We start from the raw sequence: 23,294 nt of genomic DNA on the forward strand, positions 1-23,294 counted from the left end.
GGTGAGTTAAATGAAATTATATTATCAAAATTCATTTCGCGTATTCTGATTACTTTCTAAATGTAGCTACTAGGAAATTTTTTACTACATACTTGTGTGACATTATATTTCTATTGGTCAGTACTCTCTAAGAGATTTGGGTATCAAAAACAGCACTGAAGAAAAATGTTTTGAAAAGCAAATAGCCAGCTCCTAATTCCAATTTTGCATTCATCAGGCATTTTCTTGAGTCAGTGAGTACTCACCTGAGTTGTGCTAACATTGAACTAGATGTTTCATATCAGAAATGGTCAAAGAGGATGTTATGCCCACCTGCAAAAAAACAAACCTTAGTAGAAGCCACAAACTCAGATACCGTGTGCTTTCAAACTCATTCCTTCATTTTTTTTTTTTTTTTTTTTGATACAGGGTCTCACTCCATCACCCAGGCTGGAGTGCAGTGGTACAGTCATAATTCCCTGCAGCCTCAACCTCCCGGGCTCAACCAGTCCTCCCACCTCAGCCTCCTGAGTAACTGGGACGATAGGCATGTGCCACCATGCCTGGCTAATTTTTTTATTTTTTATTTTTTATTTTCGTAGAGACAGGGTCTCACTATGTTGCCAAGGCTGGTTTTGAACTCTTGGATGCAATTACAGCCACTGTGCCCAGCCTCAGATGCCTCACATTAATTTTTGTTGTTGTTGTTGTTGTTGGGGGGGATGGAGTCTTCCTCTGTCGCCCAGGCTGGAGTGCAGTGGTTGCAGTCTTGGCTCACTGCAACCTCCACCTCCCGGGTTCAAGTGATTCTCCTGCCTCAGCCTCTTGAGTAGCTAGGATTACAAGCACATACCACCATGCCCGGTTTTGTTTTATTTGTTTTGATATGAAGTCTTGCTCCTGTCCCCCAGGCTGGAGTGCAATGGCGCAATCTCGACTCACTGCAACCTCTGCCTCCCAGGTTCAAGCGATTCTCCTGCCTCAGCCTCCCGAAAGCTGGGATTACAGGCGACTGCCATGATGCCCAGCTAATTTTTGCATTTTTATTAGAGATGGGGTTTCACCATGTTGGCCAGGCTGGTCTCAATCTCCTGACCTCAGGTGATCTGCCCACCTCAGCCTCCCAAAGTGCTGGGATTACAGGTGTGAGCCACCACATCTGGCCAGATTCATTCTTTCATTCAAGGTTCCCAACAACCCTGTAAGTTATGATCACTATTATTACTATACCCATTGTACAGGTGAGGAAACAGGCTCACAGTAACCTGCCCAGGACCACACCACTGGTATGTTGTGACAACAGGATTTGGACCTAGGTCTTCCAAACCCAAATTTTCAACTCTTTCCGCTTCATCATACAGCCTTTCTGAAATATGTTCTATTAGTTAGAAATTCATTGTCCATGACTTTTTCCCTAAATACAAGCCTCTTCTCTGAACAAACCACAACTCTGCCCAGTTCAACAGTTAAGAGTATCAGAAAACTCAGCAAACAGCTCCCCTCTCCAACTCTGAAAGCAGCATCTTAGCCAAGAGCCTATGCAGGGCCTGAGCCCTCGGGAAGTGTATGTAATGTGGGGTGGGCCTCCTCTCTGTTTGCCTAGGACTCGTGTAAAGTGTAGCCTTTCAGAAATGCTTGGGAGAGCTGCCTTTCTAGGCTGCTGGGACCAGATACATCATCATTTGATTCCTGGACTCAAATAAATATAAGCGCAGGGAAGAGCAATCTGAACATCTCTAATAAAGCCATTTCAAAACAGAAAATTGAAGGTGATGGGTGTTGTAACCCTCCCATGAGCAGATCTTTACTGAGCATGCATGGGGAACTCAGCTCTGGATTAAGCTCTCGGGAGTCTTTATTAATGAAAAGTCCTATTTTCTGTGATGGGATCCATAGAAGCCCAAACCTCAGCACCACCCGATATACCCTGGTAACAAACCTGGACATGTGCCCCCTGAATCTACAATAAAAATGGACTTGTTTTCAAAGTCCCATTTTCCAAACCCAAAGGACTTTTTCAGAGATAGCCTGTGAATAGATTTCAAAGGCAAACTGAGATTGAGGTAAACTGCAGCCATGGGGCGTGGCTTTCGGTACAGACTATGGAAATTCAGGTCCAAGAGGCACTCAGCATGCTTTAGGGCTGTGGTCAGCTTGGGTGTCAGCTCTGGGCTGACAATGTTCAAATGTGAAGCCCCCCCAGGAGCAGTGGGGAGGTTTGGAAAATGCTGAGCAGTCTGCAGGGCGATGAGCAGGGAAAAAAAGGTCCCCTCTGCTCTGCCAGGCCCTCTCCTGCTTCTTCCAGCCTTGGGCCAGGCTCACCCAAAGCCCAACCTGAGCTATGGCTAGGGTTGCATGATCCGTGCATGTCCTGTTCATGGCAGGTGAGCTCATTTTGCAGATCATCAAGAAACTAGGGACCTCTTGGATCTCTAGAATTTACAAAAAGGTGATGTCTGTCTTTGTAGCATAAGCTAAGATACCTCTCCTAACATATTGAACCCAGAGGAGTTCCACACAATGTGTGTATGCAGGTGAGAAGCTACATACCTTATTTGTGAGTGAGAGTGTGTGTGTGTATCCTTGTTGATGTCCAGGGCCTTAGAGTTTTATATAAGGAAACCCCGGGAGTAAAAATATGTTTCTTTGTGGAAAAGGGGCACGGTCATTAATTCGACACCGAGCACTGCTCACCAAGCACAGTGGTAGGAAGATTTAATGAGATCATTTATGTGAAAGCACTTGGTAAAAGAAGATCCCTCAAGTATCAAGGATTGTATTATGTTAACATGTTCTGATGATCAAGTAGAAAGAGTAGTAAATTATGGAAAGGAGAGATGAAAGTGTGGGAAAGGAATTCAGAAGCTAGGATTTGAAAGAGACATTTTAGGCAAAAAATTGAGAGGGCGTGTTAAAAAAAAAAAAAAAAAAAATGCCCCTTCCAGTAGCAGACAGGGTTGGGAGCCATTTCCCTAAAGACACACCACCTGGCTCCCTGCAGCTGTTTGTTGCAACCTCACACTTACAGGATTGCTCTGATGCCCCTAACTTCAAGCACAGAGACAAAGCTCCAGCCGAGATCCTGAGAACCAAAGGCAAAACTGAAGAGAGGGTTGATATAGTTTAGCAGCAGAACATGCCAAAACAAACAAATATACAAACCACATACCTTGGATTTAGCAGAAAATAACATAAGCCAACGGGAAACAAGAAAGTGACTGTATTAATTTCCGATTGCTGCTTAACAAATCGCCACAGGTTTCATAGACAAAAACAACCCCTTATTTATTCTCATCAGTCTGGAGGTCAGAATTCTAAAGTCAAGGCATCAACAGGGCTGTGTTCCTCCTGGAGGCTTTCAGGGACAATCTGTTCCCTTGCCTTTTCCAGGTTCTAGGGGCCACCTGCATTCCTTGGCTTGTGACACCTTGTTGTGCCAAGCCCCATTTGACTCCAATGGGGAGGACACCATGTTCAAAAGGCCAAAGAAGAGACCAGGAGCCAGTAAATAAGACATGGGGTTTTACTGAGAGCTTACAAACAGGGAAGAGAGTCCAGTGGCAGCAGGCTGGGCAGAAGAACCGCAACCACTTATAAAAGGCATGGAGTTTATATAGCATTTTCACTTAGCACCCTCCCCCTAACAATCTTCACCAGGCAACCTTCATTTTACCCAAAATAAAGGATCTCGATCCCCTATACAGCCTGCATTCCATGGGCCAGGCCAGAGTCCCTCATAGATAAGGAATGGATCTCCAGGTTGGCTACTCCCGAATTTCTTAGCCTGGGACTCTGAACACACATTCAGATGCATCTGCCATATGGAGTGTATTAGTCCATTTTCACACTGCCATAAAGATACTATCTGAGACTGGGTAATTTACAAAGGAAAGAGGTTTCATTGACTCACAGTTCCGCATGGTTGGAGAGGCCTCAGGAAACTTACAATCATGTTGGAAAGCAAAGGGGAAGCAAGGCACATCTATTATGACAGCAGGAGAGACAGAGACAGAGAGAGAGAGACCACAAAGGGGAAGTGCCACACTTTTAAACCATCAGATCACATGAGAACTCACTATCATGAGAACAGCATGGGGGAAACCGCCCCCATAATCCAATCACCTCCCACCAGGTCCCTCCCTCGACATGTGGGGATTATAATCCGAGATGAGATTTGGATGGGGACCCAAACCAAACCATGTCACAGGGTCATTGTTAGTGTATGCTCAAATCATCACTGTCAGGTGTGTTTACCATACACGCCTTCCTCCATCTTCAAAGCCAGCAGCATAGAATCTTCCAGTCTCTCTCTCTGTCTCTCTCTGTCTCTCTCTTTCTCTCTCTCTCTGTGCTTCCATTGTCACAGCACCTTTTTCTTTCTTATAAAGACCCCTGTGATTACACTGGGCCCATCTAGCTAATCCAGGATTATTTCCCTGTAAGAGTTTTAACTTAATCATATCAGTAAAGTCCCTTTTACTATGTGAAAAATATCATATTCACAGGTTCCAGAGATTAGAACATGGACATTTTGGAGGGGACATTGTTCAGCCTACCATAGTGACTATCTCTTAGGCTATATCAATTAAGGTATTATGCTCAGGAAAAAGAAGGTGATAGAGTCTGTTCCTTTCTATCCTGGAGTCTGGGTTCACTCCTAGGGACTTCATCTTCAAAGGAATGGAGATCACCTATTACAATGCAAACACAGTATTATTTTATTATAGTACTTAATGTTGGAGAAAGTGTCAGAAAACAAATCTTCCAACAGGTAGCTGGAAGCAGTGCCAATTATTTTAAAAATTTTGGAGGGTAACCTGGCAACATACAGTAAAACTTTCTCAGATGTTCATTTCTACTGATCTAGAGATTTTACTTCCGCGGATTTATCCTATGGAAATAAACATGAACACATGCAAAGATTTACTGACAAGGATATTCACCAAAGTACTTTCAAAGTCATAGGAAGAAAGTAAATTGGGAGGAAAAACTAACTTCCTATTCCTCAAGGTTGAAATAAACTCTGGTACATTTGTTTTAAAATATATCTAAAACCTACTCAGCCATTCATCACATGTTGTAGAGGAATATTTAACAACATGAAAAGAGGTTTTCGATATCCCAAGAAATGACCCAGCAGGTTATATGTCAGTGTGCAGAGTCTGTTTCTCATTTGCAAAATACAATCATATTAGTTTTAAGTTCCTACTGGAAACAGCACTCAACTAGGACAAGGAAGGATGGGTCATTGGCAAAGGGGTAGGAGCAAGGAACTACAAAGGCCAGGACAGTAGCTCATAGCTAGTAAGTAGCAAAAGGCCCAGGACAGAAGTCACTACAGTCATGACAGAGGGAAGTGTTAAGTAGGCTGCCCTGAGTGGGACAAGTCAGCCCCAGGCAACTCCACAGGGAGGAATCAGGGACATAAACAATTTGACCTCTCTCCTCTGTCAGATCTGTGCCCTGAGCACCTCATTGTCTAAACCCAGCAGAAACCCAGGGACACAGAAGCCCCTGTGAAAGTGTGGCCCACTGTAGGCCAACCTCTTGGGCAGAGAGAAGGAAGAAGGGGGCACAACACCAGCACAACCACGTGTGCACCACATGCGTAAAACTAATGGAGGAAGAGCCATCAGAAGGTCAAAGGGGCTCATGTCTTGGCCACTTACTCACAGGTGAGTTTTCATTTTTTTCTTCTTACCTTTCTGCATAGTCTATGATGGACATATAGTACTTTAGGAATCACAGATGAAAGCAATCCCAGTTGAAATAAATTCACAACCCATTATAGTATGCTCATGGTAGGGCAGTGAAGAAAACCAACACTGGCCCCACTGGAAAAGTTGGGGACATTTTTCCGGTGTGTGATAGAGGAGGCTTAGCTATTTTCAACAATCTGAAAGTCAGTCCTGTGAAGGAGGGATTAGATTTGGTCTGCAGTTAGCTCAGGACCAAAAGGCAAAATGACAGGCGGGCAGATGCCAATCAGCCTGATTAAAGCTGCCTAGAAATGGCACGTGTTTCCTCAAGCATTCCTGAGCTGTCTGGTCCTGAGGATAATTTAAGCAGAAGCCAGAAACCCTCCTGGTGGACGTTCTGTAGAGGCACCTGAAGGATCAGATGGAGCTTTGTACTAGACAAACTTCCAAGTATCTTCTAGGAGAAAAGAGAGTAAATTACTATTTTAAATTATATGACAAAGGTGACTGTCATAATTTATTTAATAGTGCTTGCTCTGGTTTTAGGGGTGGAGCCAGGTGGGAAGGGGTGTTTAAGCGAATTCTTGTTATATCAGACATTTAGCTCCAAGAAAAAGTATCTCATGAAAAGCATATTGGTAAAAACACTTGGAGAGAAAACTCAAATTGGCATAACCAAACAGCCTAGACGCCAGGCTTGGCTGGATCCAGGCACTCAAATGACTCATGGAGGCCCAGTATTTCTCCACATCTTGGCTCATTCCTTTATCAGGCTCTCTCTCATGGGGAAAGGGTATCAACAGGCTCACATCCCCACCACTCCAAGTCCAGTGGAAAAGACAACACCTGTTTGTAAATTGTTCGGCCTCAATTCCTGAGATAAGCTCTATTTGAGCCTGATTTGTTTATGGGTCAGCTATCTGTTCCTGAAATATTTACTTTGGCCAAAAGGATGCTACATTCTGGCCACCTCTGGTTCCTTCTGAATAATAGAGAGGAAATATGAAGCTGGTATTAAAAACAGCCTCATTTGGCCTGCAATCCCAGAACCTGGGGAGACTGAGGCAGGTGGACTGCTTGATCCAGGAGTTCAAGACCAGCCTGGGCAACATGACTACCAAAAACATAAAAATTATCCAGGCATGGTGGTGTGAGCCTGTAGTCCTACCTATTCAGGAGGCTGAAGTGGGAGGATCTCTTGAGCCCGGGAGGTCAAGTCTACAGTGAGCCGTGATCAAGCGACTACACTCCAGCCTGGGAGACAGAGCGACACCTTATCTCAAAAAATAAATAAAAAATAAATTAGTAAAAGTTTCATGCTAAGTTCTGAATGTTTTTTCCTTCTGTGTGGGAATTTGACTCAAGTTCTTTTCAGCTATTGGTCTTATTCTTCAAATGAAATCACAAGCAGAGCTACTCTATCTGGAATAATTTGGAGAGTATGTTGCTAAGGAAAAATTCCCAAGTTGTTGATGCCACCAGAGAGGAAAGGAGTAGCTTCAGGAACACCACTCTGTGAGCACATCATGGACGCCTCGATTTCCCAACCTGGAGGCCAGCCCTTCTTGAAGTTCCATCTATTTGATATCAATGGGTGCCGCCTCCACCAAAAATGACTGGAATTCCCTGGCCAATTAAGTTTGAGAAATTTTCAGTTCAATAAAGTCAGAGAATTCTTGACTATAGGATATTTCAGAGCCTTTAGTGTTTGAATGTGCATTGGGAATATCAAGAGGAAAACACCAGGTGCAGAATTTCTAAACCTACTTGATCATGAAACCATCTGAAGCATCTCTTGGGACTAGTATTCCCCATAACAAACTCGGGGACACACTGCTCTAGGGGAGACAGTTTTTCTGACTCTGCCCTACCCTGCCCTGCCCATCATTTTCATTGGGATCACAAAGTAATAAAAGATTACTGAGAAAGGCGGGCTTTGTTCCTCCATCACCTCTCTGGAATGTTTAGAAATGAATATAATAACTCAGAGATAAGACCCATCAAATCCCTGGCTTGTCAAAAGAAATCCTTTCTCCATCCAACCTGTTATATGGTTGCTGGAATCAAATTGCAAAAATCCTACACTAACTCCAGCTCCAGTCAGAGAAGAGACCACTGGTGGACTACACCAAGAGGACTTTTGGCCGCCACGGGAACTCACAGTCACCTCTGGCAAACCTCTGTCTGCAGCTGCAGAAGATCAAGTCAGGCTCACATCTGTTCCCCAGACACCCCACACTCCACTCCAGCTTCCCTGTCCAACAAAGCCTGGCCAGGTTTTCACAGTTAATCCCTCCAGGCCCCCAGCTCATCTTCTCCCTTCTTACTCCTAAGAATTCTCAGAGATCAAAGCCAAAGGCTTGTTTGCACAACATTCCGCAGAACACCTTAAATTCTCAGCTTGAAAGGAGGCTGAAAGAAGGTCAAACATACTCTATTGTTGAAATACTTAAACAGCAAGACATGACCAAAGTGTTAACAGATGAAGCAGCGTCATCTCTCTGGACTTCGGGGTCCTGTGAAGTGAGGGACTTCCCCCAGTAAGTCAAATATAAGCATCTGATGAGAAGTCAACTAGAATTCTTCCTGGAGGTCACTCTGAGTTGACTCAGGCAATACACTGATTCTGAGATGGAAATTGAGAGCTACTGCCACAACCCAACGGGTCAAATTCAAATGAGGCCTGAAATGTCCATTCCGGATGGCCCTCTGATCCACTCAGTCCCCTGTTCTTCCTCCTCACAGTCTTGGTTCACAAAATAATATGGCTTTTTAGAACAGAAAGGCCATCTAGTCTGGAGATTTTCAAACTTTCTCGCAGCAGAAAAAAAAAAATTGCAGACACAATCTTACACGGGCTCTAATTTAAAGCAAATAAATTTGGGGTCCCTGGAGGAGGGTAACAGTGAGCATAGAAGGATTTTCACCTTCTCAGCCACCCCTCCACCATTGTGGCTTTGGATTCCCACAGCTTGAAAAGTCCCTGATATAGTCCAACGCCTTCAGATTACATGAACGCTGAGGACCCAGAGAAGGAAAGGGAACTTCCCAGTGTCACATGGTACACACTACAGAGCCCACTAAACCCAGGTCTCAATTCCTGGGCAAAGCCATCTTCTCCTTCCAAACAGCTGATGCCACGACAATCAACCAAGTCTCTCTCTTGTGCTCCAAACCTTAAGTACTCATTGGAGCTCATACCTTTGCTTTTTGCTTCAAAACAGTCTCCAACATGGTCAGTCCTACTTTCAGAATGTCCCTTTTCTGTTTTCACCATCACCACCTTTCTTACTGGGAAACACATGGGACCTGACATCTGTCCCTCAGCCCCCGTGCCCAGGCTCTGCAGTTGCTAGATCCTGTTTCCTAACCTTGATTAATCATTAGAATCACCCAGGAGCTTTTTAAAAATATAAATTCCTGGGCCCAGCACTAGACCTAATGAATCAGTATTTCCAAGTGTGGGTCCAAGAATCTGTGATTTAAATAATTACCCCTAGATAATTGATGATTGGCTAGCTTTGGGAAGCATTACACTCAATGAGGTTGTGTTCCTTATTCATATCCATCACCCAAAACAAAGGAATTTTCACATTAAATCACAGCCCTCTTTGCTGGTGTAAATTCACTGGACACCTGTTAGGAATTATGGAGGGAATGATCTCTGCAAAACCCTTCCCTCCTGTATTCTAAAGACACAACCATAGACATGAGTAAAGATGTACCTGTTATGATGCTCATTGCTGCACTAAAGAATGGAAATGTTCACCAATGAGGGAATTGAGTCAATAAATTTTGGTATATACATGCAATCTTATACATTTACTAAAAAATATTTAGAATATTAATAACATGCAAATACGTTCACATATTAATATAAACACATGTTACAAGAGTCAATGTACAATAGGATTCTATTTTTTCATATGCATAAAATAACTAAAAAGAGAAACAAGAACATATTAATGATATCTCTAGAATGGTGGTGGGATTAGTGGCATTGTTTATTTCCTTACTTATATTTCTTTCAATCTTCCAAAATGTCTATAAAGATCATGGATTTCAGCATCTATACAAAAACAAAGCTACCTTGAGACTATCTTGAGAGGAGAAAAAAAGAGCAAGTTAGAGAATCCAGATGATGGTTTAAGATATGTTACTGTTTATAATCTTATCCATATCACTTAAAGTGACAAACAAGAGTTTCTTGTTTTGCTGTTGTTATTGTTTTAAGTATAACTTCATAAAAGCTCTGGACAACAGGAATACATACCAGCCATAGGGCAGATATCATAAGAAATTCCTGGCATACAGAAATATCTAGGGACCCCATTAACTTTCTAATGGGGTCCCTAGATATTTGAGGAAAATCAATAATGTGAAGAAAGAGAATAAAAACAAAATCTCTTAGTATGTAGGGAAAAGAGACAGGTTCTAAATAAGAAAGAAAACATATTTAAAGAACCTATCCAAAAATCTAACTTCCATCCATTGGGAGGAGAAAACAGAAAATGGGGAAAAGGGAGAAAAATAAAAGAACTAATGGGGGAGGAGGGGAATGGTCAATGGAAGAAAGGGCATTCAGATTAAAATAGCCTACTGAGTAGATAATATAATAATAGTAAAGCTGAACTGTTTCAGAGCAAGACACTGGGCTAAATGGTTTCCATGCAGTATGTATTTTCATCTTTGTAGCAACCCTGTGAGTTCCCAACTCATAATTTCTCCCACGGTACAGATGAGAAAACTGTTTGGAGAGACTAAAATCACTTGCCCAAGTACAGACAGCTACTAATTAATGGAGCCACATGCTTGATGAAATTTTAGTACACCTAAGATACTCTACGAACTTTCTTTTCCAGAAAGAAAAGTGCCTCATCTTTAAGAAATAAGAAATAGATAGAAACAAAACTCTTCTTCAGTAATACTGGATTTTAAAAGGCAAAAGATTTATTCATTCTGAAGAGAAGCCAGAGAATAACACTGGATTTTAGAAAAGAGCACCAAAGCCACAGAGAAAATTATTTTGAACCTAGAATTCTATATGTAGCAAAAACAACCACCATAAAATGAAGACATTTTTAATCACTAAGGACTCAAAATGTTTGAATCCAGACTGTCACTGGAGAATGAGTCAATAATTCTATAAATTAATTAATTAATTCCAAAACAGAAGGATGTGGGATTTGAAAAATAATGGTTAACAAATCAATGAATAAAACATAATTTAGTCTAAATAAATACTGTAACATAATGCTAAAAGGAGAAGGAAAAAAAAGGAGAAAGAAGGAAGATGGAGAGGAGAAGAAAGAGGAGGAAAAGAAGAAGAAATAAACCCCCTGATAATTATAGCACGGAAGGGGATAAAAGCTGAGGAGGAAAGTAATAGTGTGCTAAAGTCAAAGAAGAAAAAATAAGAAAATTAAAAGTTATTTATAAATAATAATAAAGACAACATATGAAATTTGTAGAAATATAGCTAAGGCATTTCTTAGAGAAAAATTTATGAGTGTGTGTGTGTGCATGTGTATTGTGTGTGCCTGGGTGTGTGTATCACTCATTCACATACACACACACACACACACACTCTCTCTTAATATTTAATTAACAAGGCCAGGCATGGTGGCTCATGCCTGTAGTACCAGCACTTTGGGAGAACGAGATGGGCTGATTACTTGAGGTTGGGAGTTGGAGACCAGCCTGGCCAACATGGTGAAACCCTGTCTCTACTAAAAATACAAAAATTAGCCAGGTGTGGTAGTGGGCATCTGTAATCCCAGCTACTTGGGAGGCTGAGGCAGGAGAATCACTTGAACCTGGGAGTTGGAGGTTGTGATGAGCCAAAATTGTGCCACTACACTCCAGCCTGGGCAAAAGAAGGAGACTCTGCCTCAAAAAATAAAATAAAATAAAATAAAATATATAAATATATATGTTTAAGGTGTGACATCAGTGGAAATAGTGGAGTAAGCACCTCTGAAAGTCTTCTCCTCCATTAAAGAAATAAAAATGCTGATAGAAATGGTCAAAATCAGCATTTTCAGAACTGTGGAAGTTAATCAGTGGTTGCAGAAATCCATGAAGCATTTATTCAAGAAAATGGCTGAGTCTCAGTAAGAACAGCAAGCTTTGTGGCATTTTAACTTCCTAACTCCTTCTCTCTAGCCCCGTAGTAGCTTTGAAAATTGACAGTCCTGCAGACAGTCCTGAAAACAGCCCTGAAAACCAGCAGCCTGACAGCCACTCCAAGAGATAAAATGAGGTTGAATGTTCTCCAGAATCCCCTTCCCAGAGAAATGTCATAATTTTTCATATCTGGCATTTTCCTAGAAAATCCCACCACCAGCATTTGTCTTTATTTGACCTGCCTCAGAGCTTGCTCAGTACAAACAGCATTTCCCTAAGCTTTTATCCAAAACAATCAGCAGCAACTGTGTAACGTTGCAGCTGCCTGAGGCAGTGATATCAGTTAGGACAAACAACAACCAGAAACCAAAAAAAAAGAAAAAAAAGAAGGAAAAGCCAGGAGTCAGGTATCAATGGGGCTTTGGAAATGTCTGTCATATTCCTGAGAATCTGAGAGGCCACATGCATGCATAGGGCCGTATGCATGCCTGGGGATACGCATGTGTTTAGTAAAGATCTGAGAAGGCTCTAAGCTCTCACCTATGGACGACCCTGAGGCTCTGCACAAACAGAAGGTGAGGGCTAAGGCAGAGTTGCAAACTGTCTGTCTAAGGATTGAAGTGTGCTTCCAATACACATGTCACTAGCAGGCCTGCCTAAGAGAAATAAAGAGGGCCCCAGAGGCAGATATGAAAGAACACTAGACAGTAATGCAGATACATGTGAAGAAATAAAGAGCACTTATAAAGATAATGACATAAGTCAATAAGTAAATACAAAAGACAATGTACATTTAGTTTTTGTTTGTGAGTCATTTTGGCTCCTATCTGATTTAAAACACAACTAGAGGCCGGGCGCGGTGGCTCACGCCTATAATCCCAGCACTTTGGAAGGCCGAGGCGGGCAGATAACAAGGTCAAGAGATTGAGATCATCCTGGCCAACATGGTGAAACCCCGTCTCTATTAATAATACAAAAAAAATTAGCCGGGCGTGGTGGCAAGTGCCTGTAGTCCCAACTACTTGGGAGGCTGAGGCAGGAGAATCTCTTTAAGCCAGGAGGTGGCGGTTTCAGTGAGCTGAGATCTCACCACTGCACTCCAGCCTGGCAACAGAGCGAGACTCTGTCCCAAAACAAACAACCAAACAAACAAACAAAAAACAAAACAAAAAAATAGATAAAGTGGTCATTATAAACATTTTTATAAATTATAAAAGTATGCAGAAAGTTTATAAAAGTGTATAAAAAGTGTATTAGTCTGTTCAAGCTGCCACAACAAAATACCACAGACTGGATGGTGTAAACAACAGAAATCTATTTATCCCAGTTCTGGGTACTGGTAAGTTCAAGATCAAGGTACCAGTTGATGTGGTTTCTGGAAAGGACTCTTTCGAGATTGTAGATGGCCACCTCCTTATTTTGTCCTAATGTGGCTGCAAGAGAGAGCACTGGAGTTTCTTCCTCTTCTCAAAAGGGCACCAGCACCATTAAATTACATCTCTACACTTATGATCTCATTTAACCTTTATCACTTCCTCACAGGCTCTACCTCCAAATATAGGGGATTAGAGCTTCAGCATACGAATGGGGGCGGGGAGACACAAACATTCAGTCCATAACAAAAAGTTTATAAATTATAAATGTATACAAAAAGTTTATTTTAAAAGCGATTATACAGAACATTATTATTAACTATAGTCACTGTGCTGTGCATTTGATCTCCAGAATGTATTCATGTCATAACTGGAAGTTTGTGCCCTTTGGCCAGCATCTCCCCATTCCCCCCGCACCCTGTCCCCTGATAACCAGTCTGTGCTTCTATGACTTCAACTCTTCTAGATTCTACATATAAGTGAGGTCATGCAGTATTTCTCTATCTGTCTGGCTTCTTTCACTTAGCATAATGTCCTCAAGACATTTGCCAACTTATAAGTGGGAGCTAAATGATGAGAACAAATGGACACATGGTGGGGGAAACAGTCACACTGGGGCCTACTGGAGGGTGGAGGGCAGGAGGAGGGAGAGGATGAGGAAAAATAACTAATGGATACTAGGCTTAATACCTGGGTAATGAAATAATATATACAAAAGACCACCATGACATGAGTTTACCTATATCACAAACCTGCACATGTACCCCTGAATTGAAAATAAAAGTTAATAAATAAATAAAAATTTGGTAAGAGAGATCTTAAGTATGCTCACACACACAAAAAGGTAACTAACTATGTTAGATGATGAATACGTTAATTAGCTTGATTGTAGTAATCATTTCACAATATATATGTATTGTAAAACATCACATTGTACACTTTAAATATATAATTTGTGTCTGTCAATTATGCATCAATAAAGCTGGAAAACAAGATGATTATAAATGTGCTATGTTGAGCACATAGTGTATGTAATTTGTAATAATAAATGGCGTGAACCAGGGAGGCGGAGCTTGCAGTGAGCAGAGATTACGCCACTGCACTCCAGCCTGGGCGACAGAGCCAGACTCCGTCTCAAAAAATAATAATAATAAAATTAAATAGAAGATGCTCAGGAAAATATTCACTTAGTCAATCAGTGTGAGAAGAAGCAACCTGTTCCTCTCAGCACCAATGTCAAAAGGAAAAGACTCTCAGAGAAATTAATGCAGGAATGCAGGAATTAATTCATCGATCATGGAATCTGTGTGTGGGGAAGGTGAGTGGGGCAGAGAAGAGTAGAAAGAGGAGGAGGAAAAGCAGCAGAGGAAGGTAAGGGGAAGGAGAGGAGGGAGAAGAAAGAAGTTAAAAAACCGAGGAATCACAATACGCGGAACATTTCCGTAGCACCTCCCCCAGCGCCAGGTACTGCTCTAAATGCCTCGCGGATATTCCCTCATTTAATCATCACAGTAACTCCATCAGGCAGGAGGGACTCTACGTCCATTCCATGGGCTGATAAACTGAAATATAAGAGTACTTATATTATATATATCAGGTAACCTACCCGAGATGCACACAGAGCCAGAGCTTAAACCCCTTCTCATTATTTCCAGAGTCAGGCTCTTCGCTATTTCACCATCCTGCATCTCAGGAAAATGAAATATGAAGAAAATTGCCAATTCTTCCATTGCTCTACCAGAAGATAACTGAGCCACTGACGGAGGCTCTCCTGTGCCCACTAGCTCACTGCTCTGACTGCATTTTATTGGAAATTTCAGCTAATTCCCACCACCTGCCACTAAACCGCTTCCCTGAGGGCAGAAATCCATCTTCCAGCTGTGAATCAGGAATTTGCCACAGGAAACCCCTGCCTGCCTCCTAACACCTGCCATTCATTAGACACTGAATCTGATAGGGCCGTCCTGGGACGTGAAGATCTTTAGATCGCCAGGGCCACGTTTCTGGGAGGCTGGTGTATTTGGAACCGCCCTGCCATTCTGGTGGAGCCCTCTGGGTCTGCAGCTGCTCTGGGGAGTCGCTGTTAGACACTGCACGCCTGCCCTGCACCCCGGATGCAGACTCCATAGTTCTTCAGGACAGCCCCAGTTCATGCAACTGACTTTTCGCAATCAAAGGCGCTTGCCAAGTGTTCAAGGATTATTACAGCAATTTGTTACACTGGAAGACTTTTCATCTGGATACATTTGCAAGTCAAAGAAAATCGTTTCTTAGCCCACAGGTCTTAATCACTTTGTTAATCTTAAAGCAGCTGTGATCTTAAAATTCAGTGCTATCAGTAAAGACAATATATAGAGACAAAGACAGAGATAAAGACAGAAAGAGACTAATGTGGAAAACACATTTGAATTTTTTAAATTAAAATGTATTTTAGACCAGGTACAGTGGTTCATGCCTATAATCTCAGCATTTTGGGAGTCTGAGGGAGGGGGTATGGCTTGAGCCCAGGAGTTCAAGACCAGCCTGGGCAATGCATTTCTCCAGAGACCCATCTCTAGGGGGAAAAAAAATTAAAAATAAATAAAAATGTATTTGAAATAGAAAAAAAAAAAAGAGAAAATGTCCATAAGCAAATAGTGGAGGAAAAAAAATCACCCTATTCAGAAACAACTACCATTAGTGTTTTAATGTATACCGTTTCAGATATTTTTCTCTGCACATATATTTATATAAAAGTGAGATTATAGCTGCCGCTTCTAATCTGCCTTTTCTCTTGCATATTATCATACCATTCTTCCAGCTTTCCATGCTTCTTGTCATTATTCTCACCGGATCTTATTGGAATTTTCTATCATGTTTTTTGACCCAAAAGTATTCTATAAAATGAACGTATCCTACATATTTTACCAATCCTCTATTCTTGAACATTAGATTGAGTCCAATTTTTTTCTCTTGTAAACAATTCTTTAATTATCTCAACATCTGAAACAAATGCCACTCATCTAAAAGACTGGAACTCAAAAAATACACTACCAGCAGCGGTCTGAAATCATAGGAAATCTACTCTTACCCTGAATTTCATTTTCTTTCTGGACTTTACATTTCTAAGTCCTTTTCTGTCACCAAACCATTTTACTCATCTGAGAACTCCCTCTCCTTACTCCTTCTCTCCGTTCCTGGCTACTTATTTACCAGTTTTTCTGAAACAGCTTCTTCTTTCCCTTTTATTAAGTCGACTCTGCTATATCCCTTCCCTTGCTTTTATCCACTCACCCTCCATGCTATTGACTCATGCCACCCTTTGAAGCCTACTGCACAAAAGACACACGCAAAGCCCTGTGGGGATCAAAGGGTGAAAACAGAACATCCTGAGTCCTAAAGGAATTCTGAATCTAATTGGAGATGCAAGGTATATATACACAGTGGTATGCTGGCAAACTGGCTCTCTGAGGGGGAAAAACCCTTGATGTATAGGTTTACAATTTCCATGCTATAAAATATTCCCACCATGGCCAACTACCAATATGATACTACTGAGCTGACAGCTGGGAAGAGATGAGATGCACACAAACCAGCTGTGTGCAGGACACAACTACATGTACATGAAAAGCTATAATACATACATTTGTATATACACACACACATATACACAAATGCATATATGTATACATGTACATGCATATGTATTTTAGCTTTTCATGGACATACAGTCATGTATATTCATACATATAAATAGACAAGACAACCAGAGCAGACATTTATAAGTAGGCAATCATGTTATCACCATTATCATCCCATCAGTAAAGTTTATTGAGAGCTTACAATGCATCCAGTGCTATGTTCAATGTTTTAAATGCATTGCTTTATAACTCTCCTATGAGAGGTGTTGTTATTACTACCAATTTTACAACTTCACCCATGCAAAGTTGCAGTCTTGAAGAAGGAGATAATTTGTCCTTGGTCATTCAATGTAGTAAATGGCGAAGCCAGGATTAAATCAAGGTCCATCTGATTCCAGAGCCCAGTCTCTAACGACTGCCCTCTCCTGCTGCTTCAGGCCAGGAAGCTAGGCCTCAGGGCTTCACACTGTGGACCCCAAGGGGCAGACCAGCCATGAATCCAAAGAGGTGAACTGGTGGTCCTATCAAGCCGTGTGACCAAGGTTCTCGAATGCACTGTTCTCCAGTGCTTTGGACCCACTCTCCAAAGCACTGTGAAGGCTGATTCCTAATACCCAAAATTGCCCTTCAACTTACTATATAATTTTATCTTCATTTAGTTCCCTCCTTTTCTTACCAAAAGCCTCCCTGGGTCTTTTTGTTTTATTTTTAACTGTAACTTTTCTTGTGCTTACTTGTTTATAATTTGTCCCTGGGATTCTTTATTAAAATTTCTACCTCATTATTAATTTTCATTGATAATTCTTTGTTATGAAAACTGGGAGACAAAGAACTTGTAAAACAAGAAGGAATAAATAAATGTAAAGAAGGCAGATGATGAAACTATAAACATCCTAGAAGATAATGTCGTAAAAACTCTTCTGGACATTGGCTTAGGCAAAGAATTCATGACTAACACCCCAAAAGTAAATGTGACAAAAACAAAAAAAGTAAATGGGAGCTAATTAAACTAAAAAGCTTCTGCACCGCAAAAGAAATAATCAGCAGAGTAAACAGACAACCCACAGAATGGGAGAAAACATCCGCAAACTATGCATCTGACAAAGGACTAGAAGTCAGAATCTAGAAGGAACTCAAACAAATCAGCAAGAAAAAAGCAAGTAATCCCATCAAAAAGTTGGCAAAGGACATGAATAGACATTCCTCAAAAGAAAATATACAAACAGCCAACAAACATGAAAAAATGCTTAACATCACTAATCATCAAGGCAATGCAAATTAAAACCACAATGAGATACCACCTTACTCCGGCAAGAATGGCCATAATTAAACAGTCAAAAACAACAGACTGGATGTAGTGAAAAGGGGCCACCATTACACTGCTGGTGGGAATGTAAATTAGTGTAACCACTGTGGAAAACAGTATGGTGATTCCTTAAAGATCTAAAAGTAGATCTACCATTCGATCCACTACTGGGCAATGCTACTACTGGGCATCTACCCAAAGGAAAAGAAGTCATTATATGAAAAAGCACATGCACACACGTTTATAGCAGCACAATTCACGACTGCAAAGATACGGAACCAACCTAAGTGCCATCAACCAACAACTGGATACAGAAAATGTGGTATATATACACCATTAGATATTACTCAGCTATAAAAAGGAATGAAATGATGTCTTCTGCAGCAACTTGGATGGAGCTGGAGACCATTATTCTAAGTGAAATAACTCAGGAACGAAAAACCAAATATTGTATGTTCTCACTTATAAGCGGGAGCTAAGCTATGAGGACGAAAAGGCATAAGAAGAATATAATGGACTTTGGGAACTCAGAGGGAAGGGTGGAAGGGGGTGAGGGATAAAAGACTGCACATTGGGTACAGTGTATACTGCTCAGGTGACGGGTGCACTAAAAACTATTGAAATAAAAAGTAAAAAAAGTTTTCAAGTAGGTGAAAGGTCCAAAGGGTGGGCCAGATGGCACTGTGTCAGCAGGATAAGGTTGTCATTCAGAAGACACAGGTATATATACAGTAGGAGTGTTAGTGCAGGAATTTTGCAATAATTCTCCCATTCCTCGGCTCTGGAGATTCTGAATCTAGTTCCACAGCAGAAGGACTTCAGAAAATTGAACAGAATTCAGCAGAACCCCCTGATTAACGAATTGAAAAATGAGACCAACGATGCCAGGTTAAACACACAAAGAATCTTCCTGCTGATGGAGAAGGCTGAAAAGAAGAGCAAAAATAGTTTCCATTGAAGAAAAGAACGAGGAATTAATATTTCTCAAGCAGTAACCAGGTGCTGGGCAATTTATTTGGCATTTTATATACATTATCTCAAATAACTTACAGTAACCTTTCAAAGCAGGTCTTATTAATCTTGTCAATCACAGAAAACGACAAGACAAGTCTCAATCACTTTTGGAGATTTATTTGCCAAAGTTGAGGGCGTGCCCAGGAGACAGGTCAATGCTTTTCTCTGAAGATGATTTTGAGGTCTCCAAATTTAAAGGGGAAAGGGCGGGATATTGAGAAGCACACAGTTTTCACTTAAACAAAAGGGGCAAAGGAAAAATATGGGGAATCTGCATTTTATATAATATAACACACACAAAATACACGTTTGTGTCTGGCAGGCTGGGGTAACTGCACCTGTAAAGATAAGCTATCAATTAACATTGCCATGGCGAGTTTGGGGTCCCAAAATTTAATTTCCTTTCACAATCTCCATGCTTTTTGGTGGGAACACAATGTCTACAAGGGTTTGGTAACTTGTTCAGCCCACACAGCTGACATGTGAAGAGTCAGAAAGCAAACCCCTGACTCATGTGCTCTAAGCCCATGTCTTTTCTACTGTAAAGACTGCCTCTTGGCCAGGCATGGTGGCTCATGACTGTAATCCTAGCAATTTGGGAGGCCAAGGCAAGTGGATCACCTGAATCCAGGAGTTCAAGATCAGCCCAGGTAACAAAGTGAGACCCTGGCTCTACAAAATTAATAAAAATTAGTCGGGGATAGTGGTGCCTGCCTGTAGTCCCAGCTCGGGAGGCTTAGGTGGGAAGATTGCTTGAGCTCAGAAGATCAAACCTGCAGTAAGCTGTGATTGTGCCATTGCACTCCAGCCTGGGCAACAGAGCAAGACCCTGTTTCAAAAAAAAAGACTGCCTCCTATTGAGCTAGCACAGTTTCTCTACTGTGGTGTGATTGACATTTGGGATCAAGTGTTCTTTGCTGTGGGTATAAGGAGCAGGATCAGGTAGGGGTTAAGAGTACAGGCTCTGACCACCCTCTGCCCAGATTAGAATCTCCACCTTTCCACTCACTAGCTGTAAAACCTCGGGAGTTGTTCTTAGTCTCTTCTGCCTTAGTCTCCTCATCTGTACAATGGGAATAATCATAGTATCCACCTCATAAGCTACTGTGAGGATGAAATTGTTAATGACTGTATATTAAGCACACAGAACAGTACCCAGCCTGACCCAATGGCTCGGTCAGAGTTAGCTTTTTGTTATTGTTATCTTTGAGAAGGAGAGGCTGTAGTATCTATTCTCTAACTTTCAGGAACCCCATACATGCCAAAGTTAATAGCTTACATGGTCGATTCATTTTTCCTTATATCTGGCCAAAATGACTGCTAAAAAAATTCTTAGGTAACATGGAGATCCACTGAGCACTGGATCTGCTATAAACTTCCACTTCAGTGACTCTTAATTGGAGGTGATTCTCCCTCTGGACACATTTGACCATATTTAGAGACTTTTTTTTTTTTTTTTTTTTTTTTGGAGACGGAATCTCACTCTGTCACCAGGCTGAAGTGCAGTGGCGTGGTCTCAGCTCACTGCAACCTCCGCTTCCCAGGTTCAAGCGATTCTCCTGCCTCAGCCTCCCAAGTAGTTAGGACTACAAGCACGCCTCACCACATCCAGCTAATTTTTGTATTTTTAGAGACGGGGTTTCACCATGTTAGCCAGGATGGTCTCGATCTCTTGACCTTGTGATCTGCCCGCCTCGGCCTTCCAAAGTGCTTGGATTAAAGGCATGAGCCACTGCGCCCGGCCGAGAGATTTTTTTTATTGTCACAGCTGGTAAGGCCAAGGCAGAAAGGGCCAAGGAAACTTCCCAAGGTATCACAGCTAGTGAGTGGTGGGGTTGGGATTCCAACCTGGGCAGAAGGCTGTCAGAGCCTATGCTTTTGACTCCTATGCGATCCTGCCCCTTACACCCAAATACATCCAATGAGGCTGCACAAAACGGACCTTTTGCCTGAAAACAATTGTCTTTTTCAATATTAACTCTGCACAGAGGGGCTCAAGATGTGTTTATTCTGACCCTCGCCCTCCCTCCAGCACACAGACCCAAAAGAAAACACCTGATATGAATTCCGGCCCCTAAAGCTGTGGTTAGGAGCATTTGCAAAGAAAACACCTGAGTGCTGTCTCTGACATTCCCCAAAGATTCTGATTCCCTAGCTCTAGGGAAGAGCTAACAAGCTGCCCAGGCTCTAACGGTTCTGATTAAAGTAGCTCAAGGGCTATCCCTCAAGAAACTGGGCTCTGAAACCTTGGGCCTAGTTCAGCATAAAAGCCACTAGGATCCAGGTGAGACATTAAACAGGCTTGATTCCTATGCTAATTTCAGCAGGCAGTGGCTTTCCTGAGACAGATCAAGAGATCCACATGGATGAGTGTGACAGCTGACTGGTGCTGCCTGCCACAAGTGCAGGAATGGAGGTAAGGGTTCACTTGCTCTGTCTGCCGACCCTGATCAAGAGTCAATGTAAGCATCATAGCCATTCCGGATTGCAAGCTCTCAGCCTTCCACCAGTTCCTGGCAAGAGGCCTTACCATAGTAAGCTACACTCCTTTCTTTAGACACTGGCTATTATTAGTGTGCATAATGCAATTTTTGTTACAGTGGTTATTAAGATAAAAGCAGGATTAAAGCCTGTGTGTTATTGGTGGCAACCACCCCAGACCTGCTGTTAGGTTTTTCACAGCTCCTCTTGCGGCTCCCTCACTGTTGCCCACGGCGAACCTCACCTCACAGAACACAGGTTCAGCAATGCAGCACTGCAGCCTGGGGAGCATGGGCGGCCTGGACAGGCTTTCTGCTCCCCTTTCCCTCTCTACAGGAATGAGCCCAGCCAGAGGAGGTAGCCAGGAGGCAAAGTCCTCTGCACACTGAAGTAAGACAAATGCCACAGGAAACAGGAGCTGTGTCCTTTGTGTGCTGCTGCCTGCCCAGTACCCAGCACAGATGAAAGGCCCAATGCACGAAAAGCACTAATCAATAACGGTGGAATGAAGGAAGGAATTGGTAGTGGGCCAGTCAAGCAATAAGTAAAAGAGAGAGACAGAGAGAGAGAGAGAGAGAGAGAGAGAAAAGATCACAACAAGCATGGCCCCTGACCCTCATAGAAAATGACTGATGAGGCCAGTCATGGTGGCTCACACCTGTTATCCCAGCAGTTTGGGAAGCTGAGGCAGGTAGATTACTTGAAGTCAAGAGTTCGAGACCAGCCTGGCCAATATGGTGAAACCCTGTGTCTACTAAAAATACAAAATTAGGTGGCGTGGTGGCACACACCTGTAATCCCAGTTACTTGGGAGGCTGAGGCGGGAGAATCACTTGAATCTGGGAGGTGGAGGTTGCAGTGAGCCAAAATTGTGCCACTGCACTCCAGCCTGGGCAACAGAGTGAGACTCCATCTCAAAAAAAATGACTGATGGATCTGATGGATCCCAAATGAGGGCTTTCACCTGCAACACAGGATCTATGGAGATGCTGAAGATCTGCCCCCATATAACTGTGCCAACTGAGGGACCTGGACTGAATCTTTCACTGCTTTCTTAAGATCTTACAGTTTTTATGGGTGACTCTGGCACAAGGGAAATGGATCAGATAGGAGTATTTAAAACTGGTCTGGGGAGAAGTTCCTCTCAGATGACAAAAAAATATATAGCAACAACACCACCCTCCTGATGTCACACAATAACTGAACACATCCTTTCTCTCTGCTCTCTGGGGCAGGCAATGTGAAGTCTGCCCTTCCTAGGACAGTGGGTTCCTCACTGTCCACTCCCCTATCTTCTGTCTTTTCCCATGCTACTTCATTCCCCATCCCCAGATCTCGTCATCCTTTAATAATGACAATGGTAGAAATTATGCTGAAATTCACCAATGCATCCTCTGGAGCCAGGTACTATATGCAGTAGTTTATATGAATCCTCTCATTTTGTCCTCCTGACAGCTTTGAGAGCCGAACTGTTGTCATCCCCATTTTATAGATTAGAAAATCAAAGTTGAATCTGTCTCCTCCACGAAGCCTTTCCTGACGGCCCCAGCAGACACCTTTGCTCCCTTCTCTCACTTTCTGCCCGTGTCTGACGCCCAACACAGCCACAGTGTCAGGCACTGATCTGCCATTCTAAACAACAGAAATGTATTTTTTTTTTTATAATTTTGACAGCTAGGAGTCCCAGAACAAGGTG

The 23,294-nt window shown here is 42.2% G+C and overlaps 1 protein-coding gene across 1 annotated transcript in view; it reads right to left on the bottom strand.

The window, feature by feature from the left end:
* Positions 1-1,070: 1,070 nt before the first annotated feature.
* Positions 1,071-23,294, bottom strand: part of LOC103886038 (putative uncharacterized protein UNQ9370/PRO34162) — a 37,023-nt gene continuing 14,799 nt past the window's right edge. The window contains 2 exon segments of the mRNA XM_021940321.2: positions 1,071-2,288; positions 2,290-2,467. Coding sequence (XP_021796013.2) covers positions 1,887-2,288; positions 2,290-2,467 — 580 coding nt within the window. The 3' untranslated portion in view covers positions 1,071-1,886.

Source organism: Papio anubis, chromosome 7 (assembly GCF_008728515.1).
Source record: "Papio anubis isolate 15944 chromosome 7, Panubis1.0, whole genome shotgun sequence".
NCBI lineage: Eukaryota > Metazoa > Chordata > Mammalia > Primates > Cercopithecidae > Papio > Papio anubis.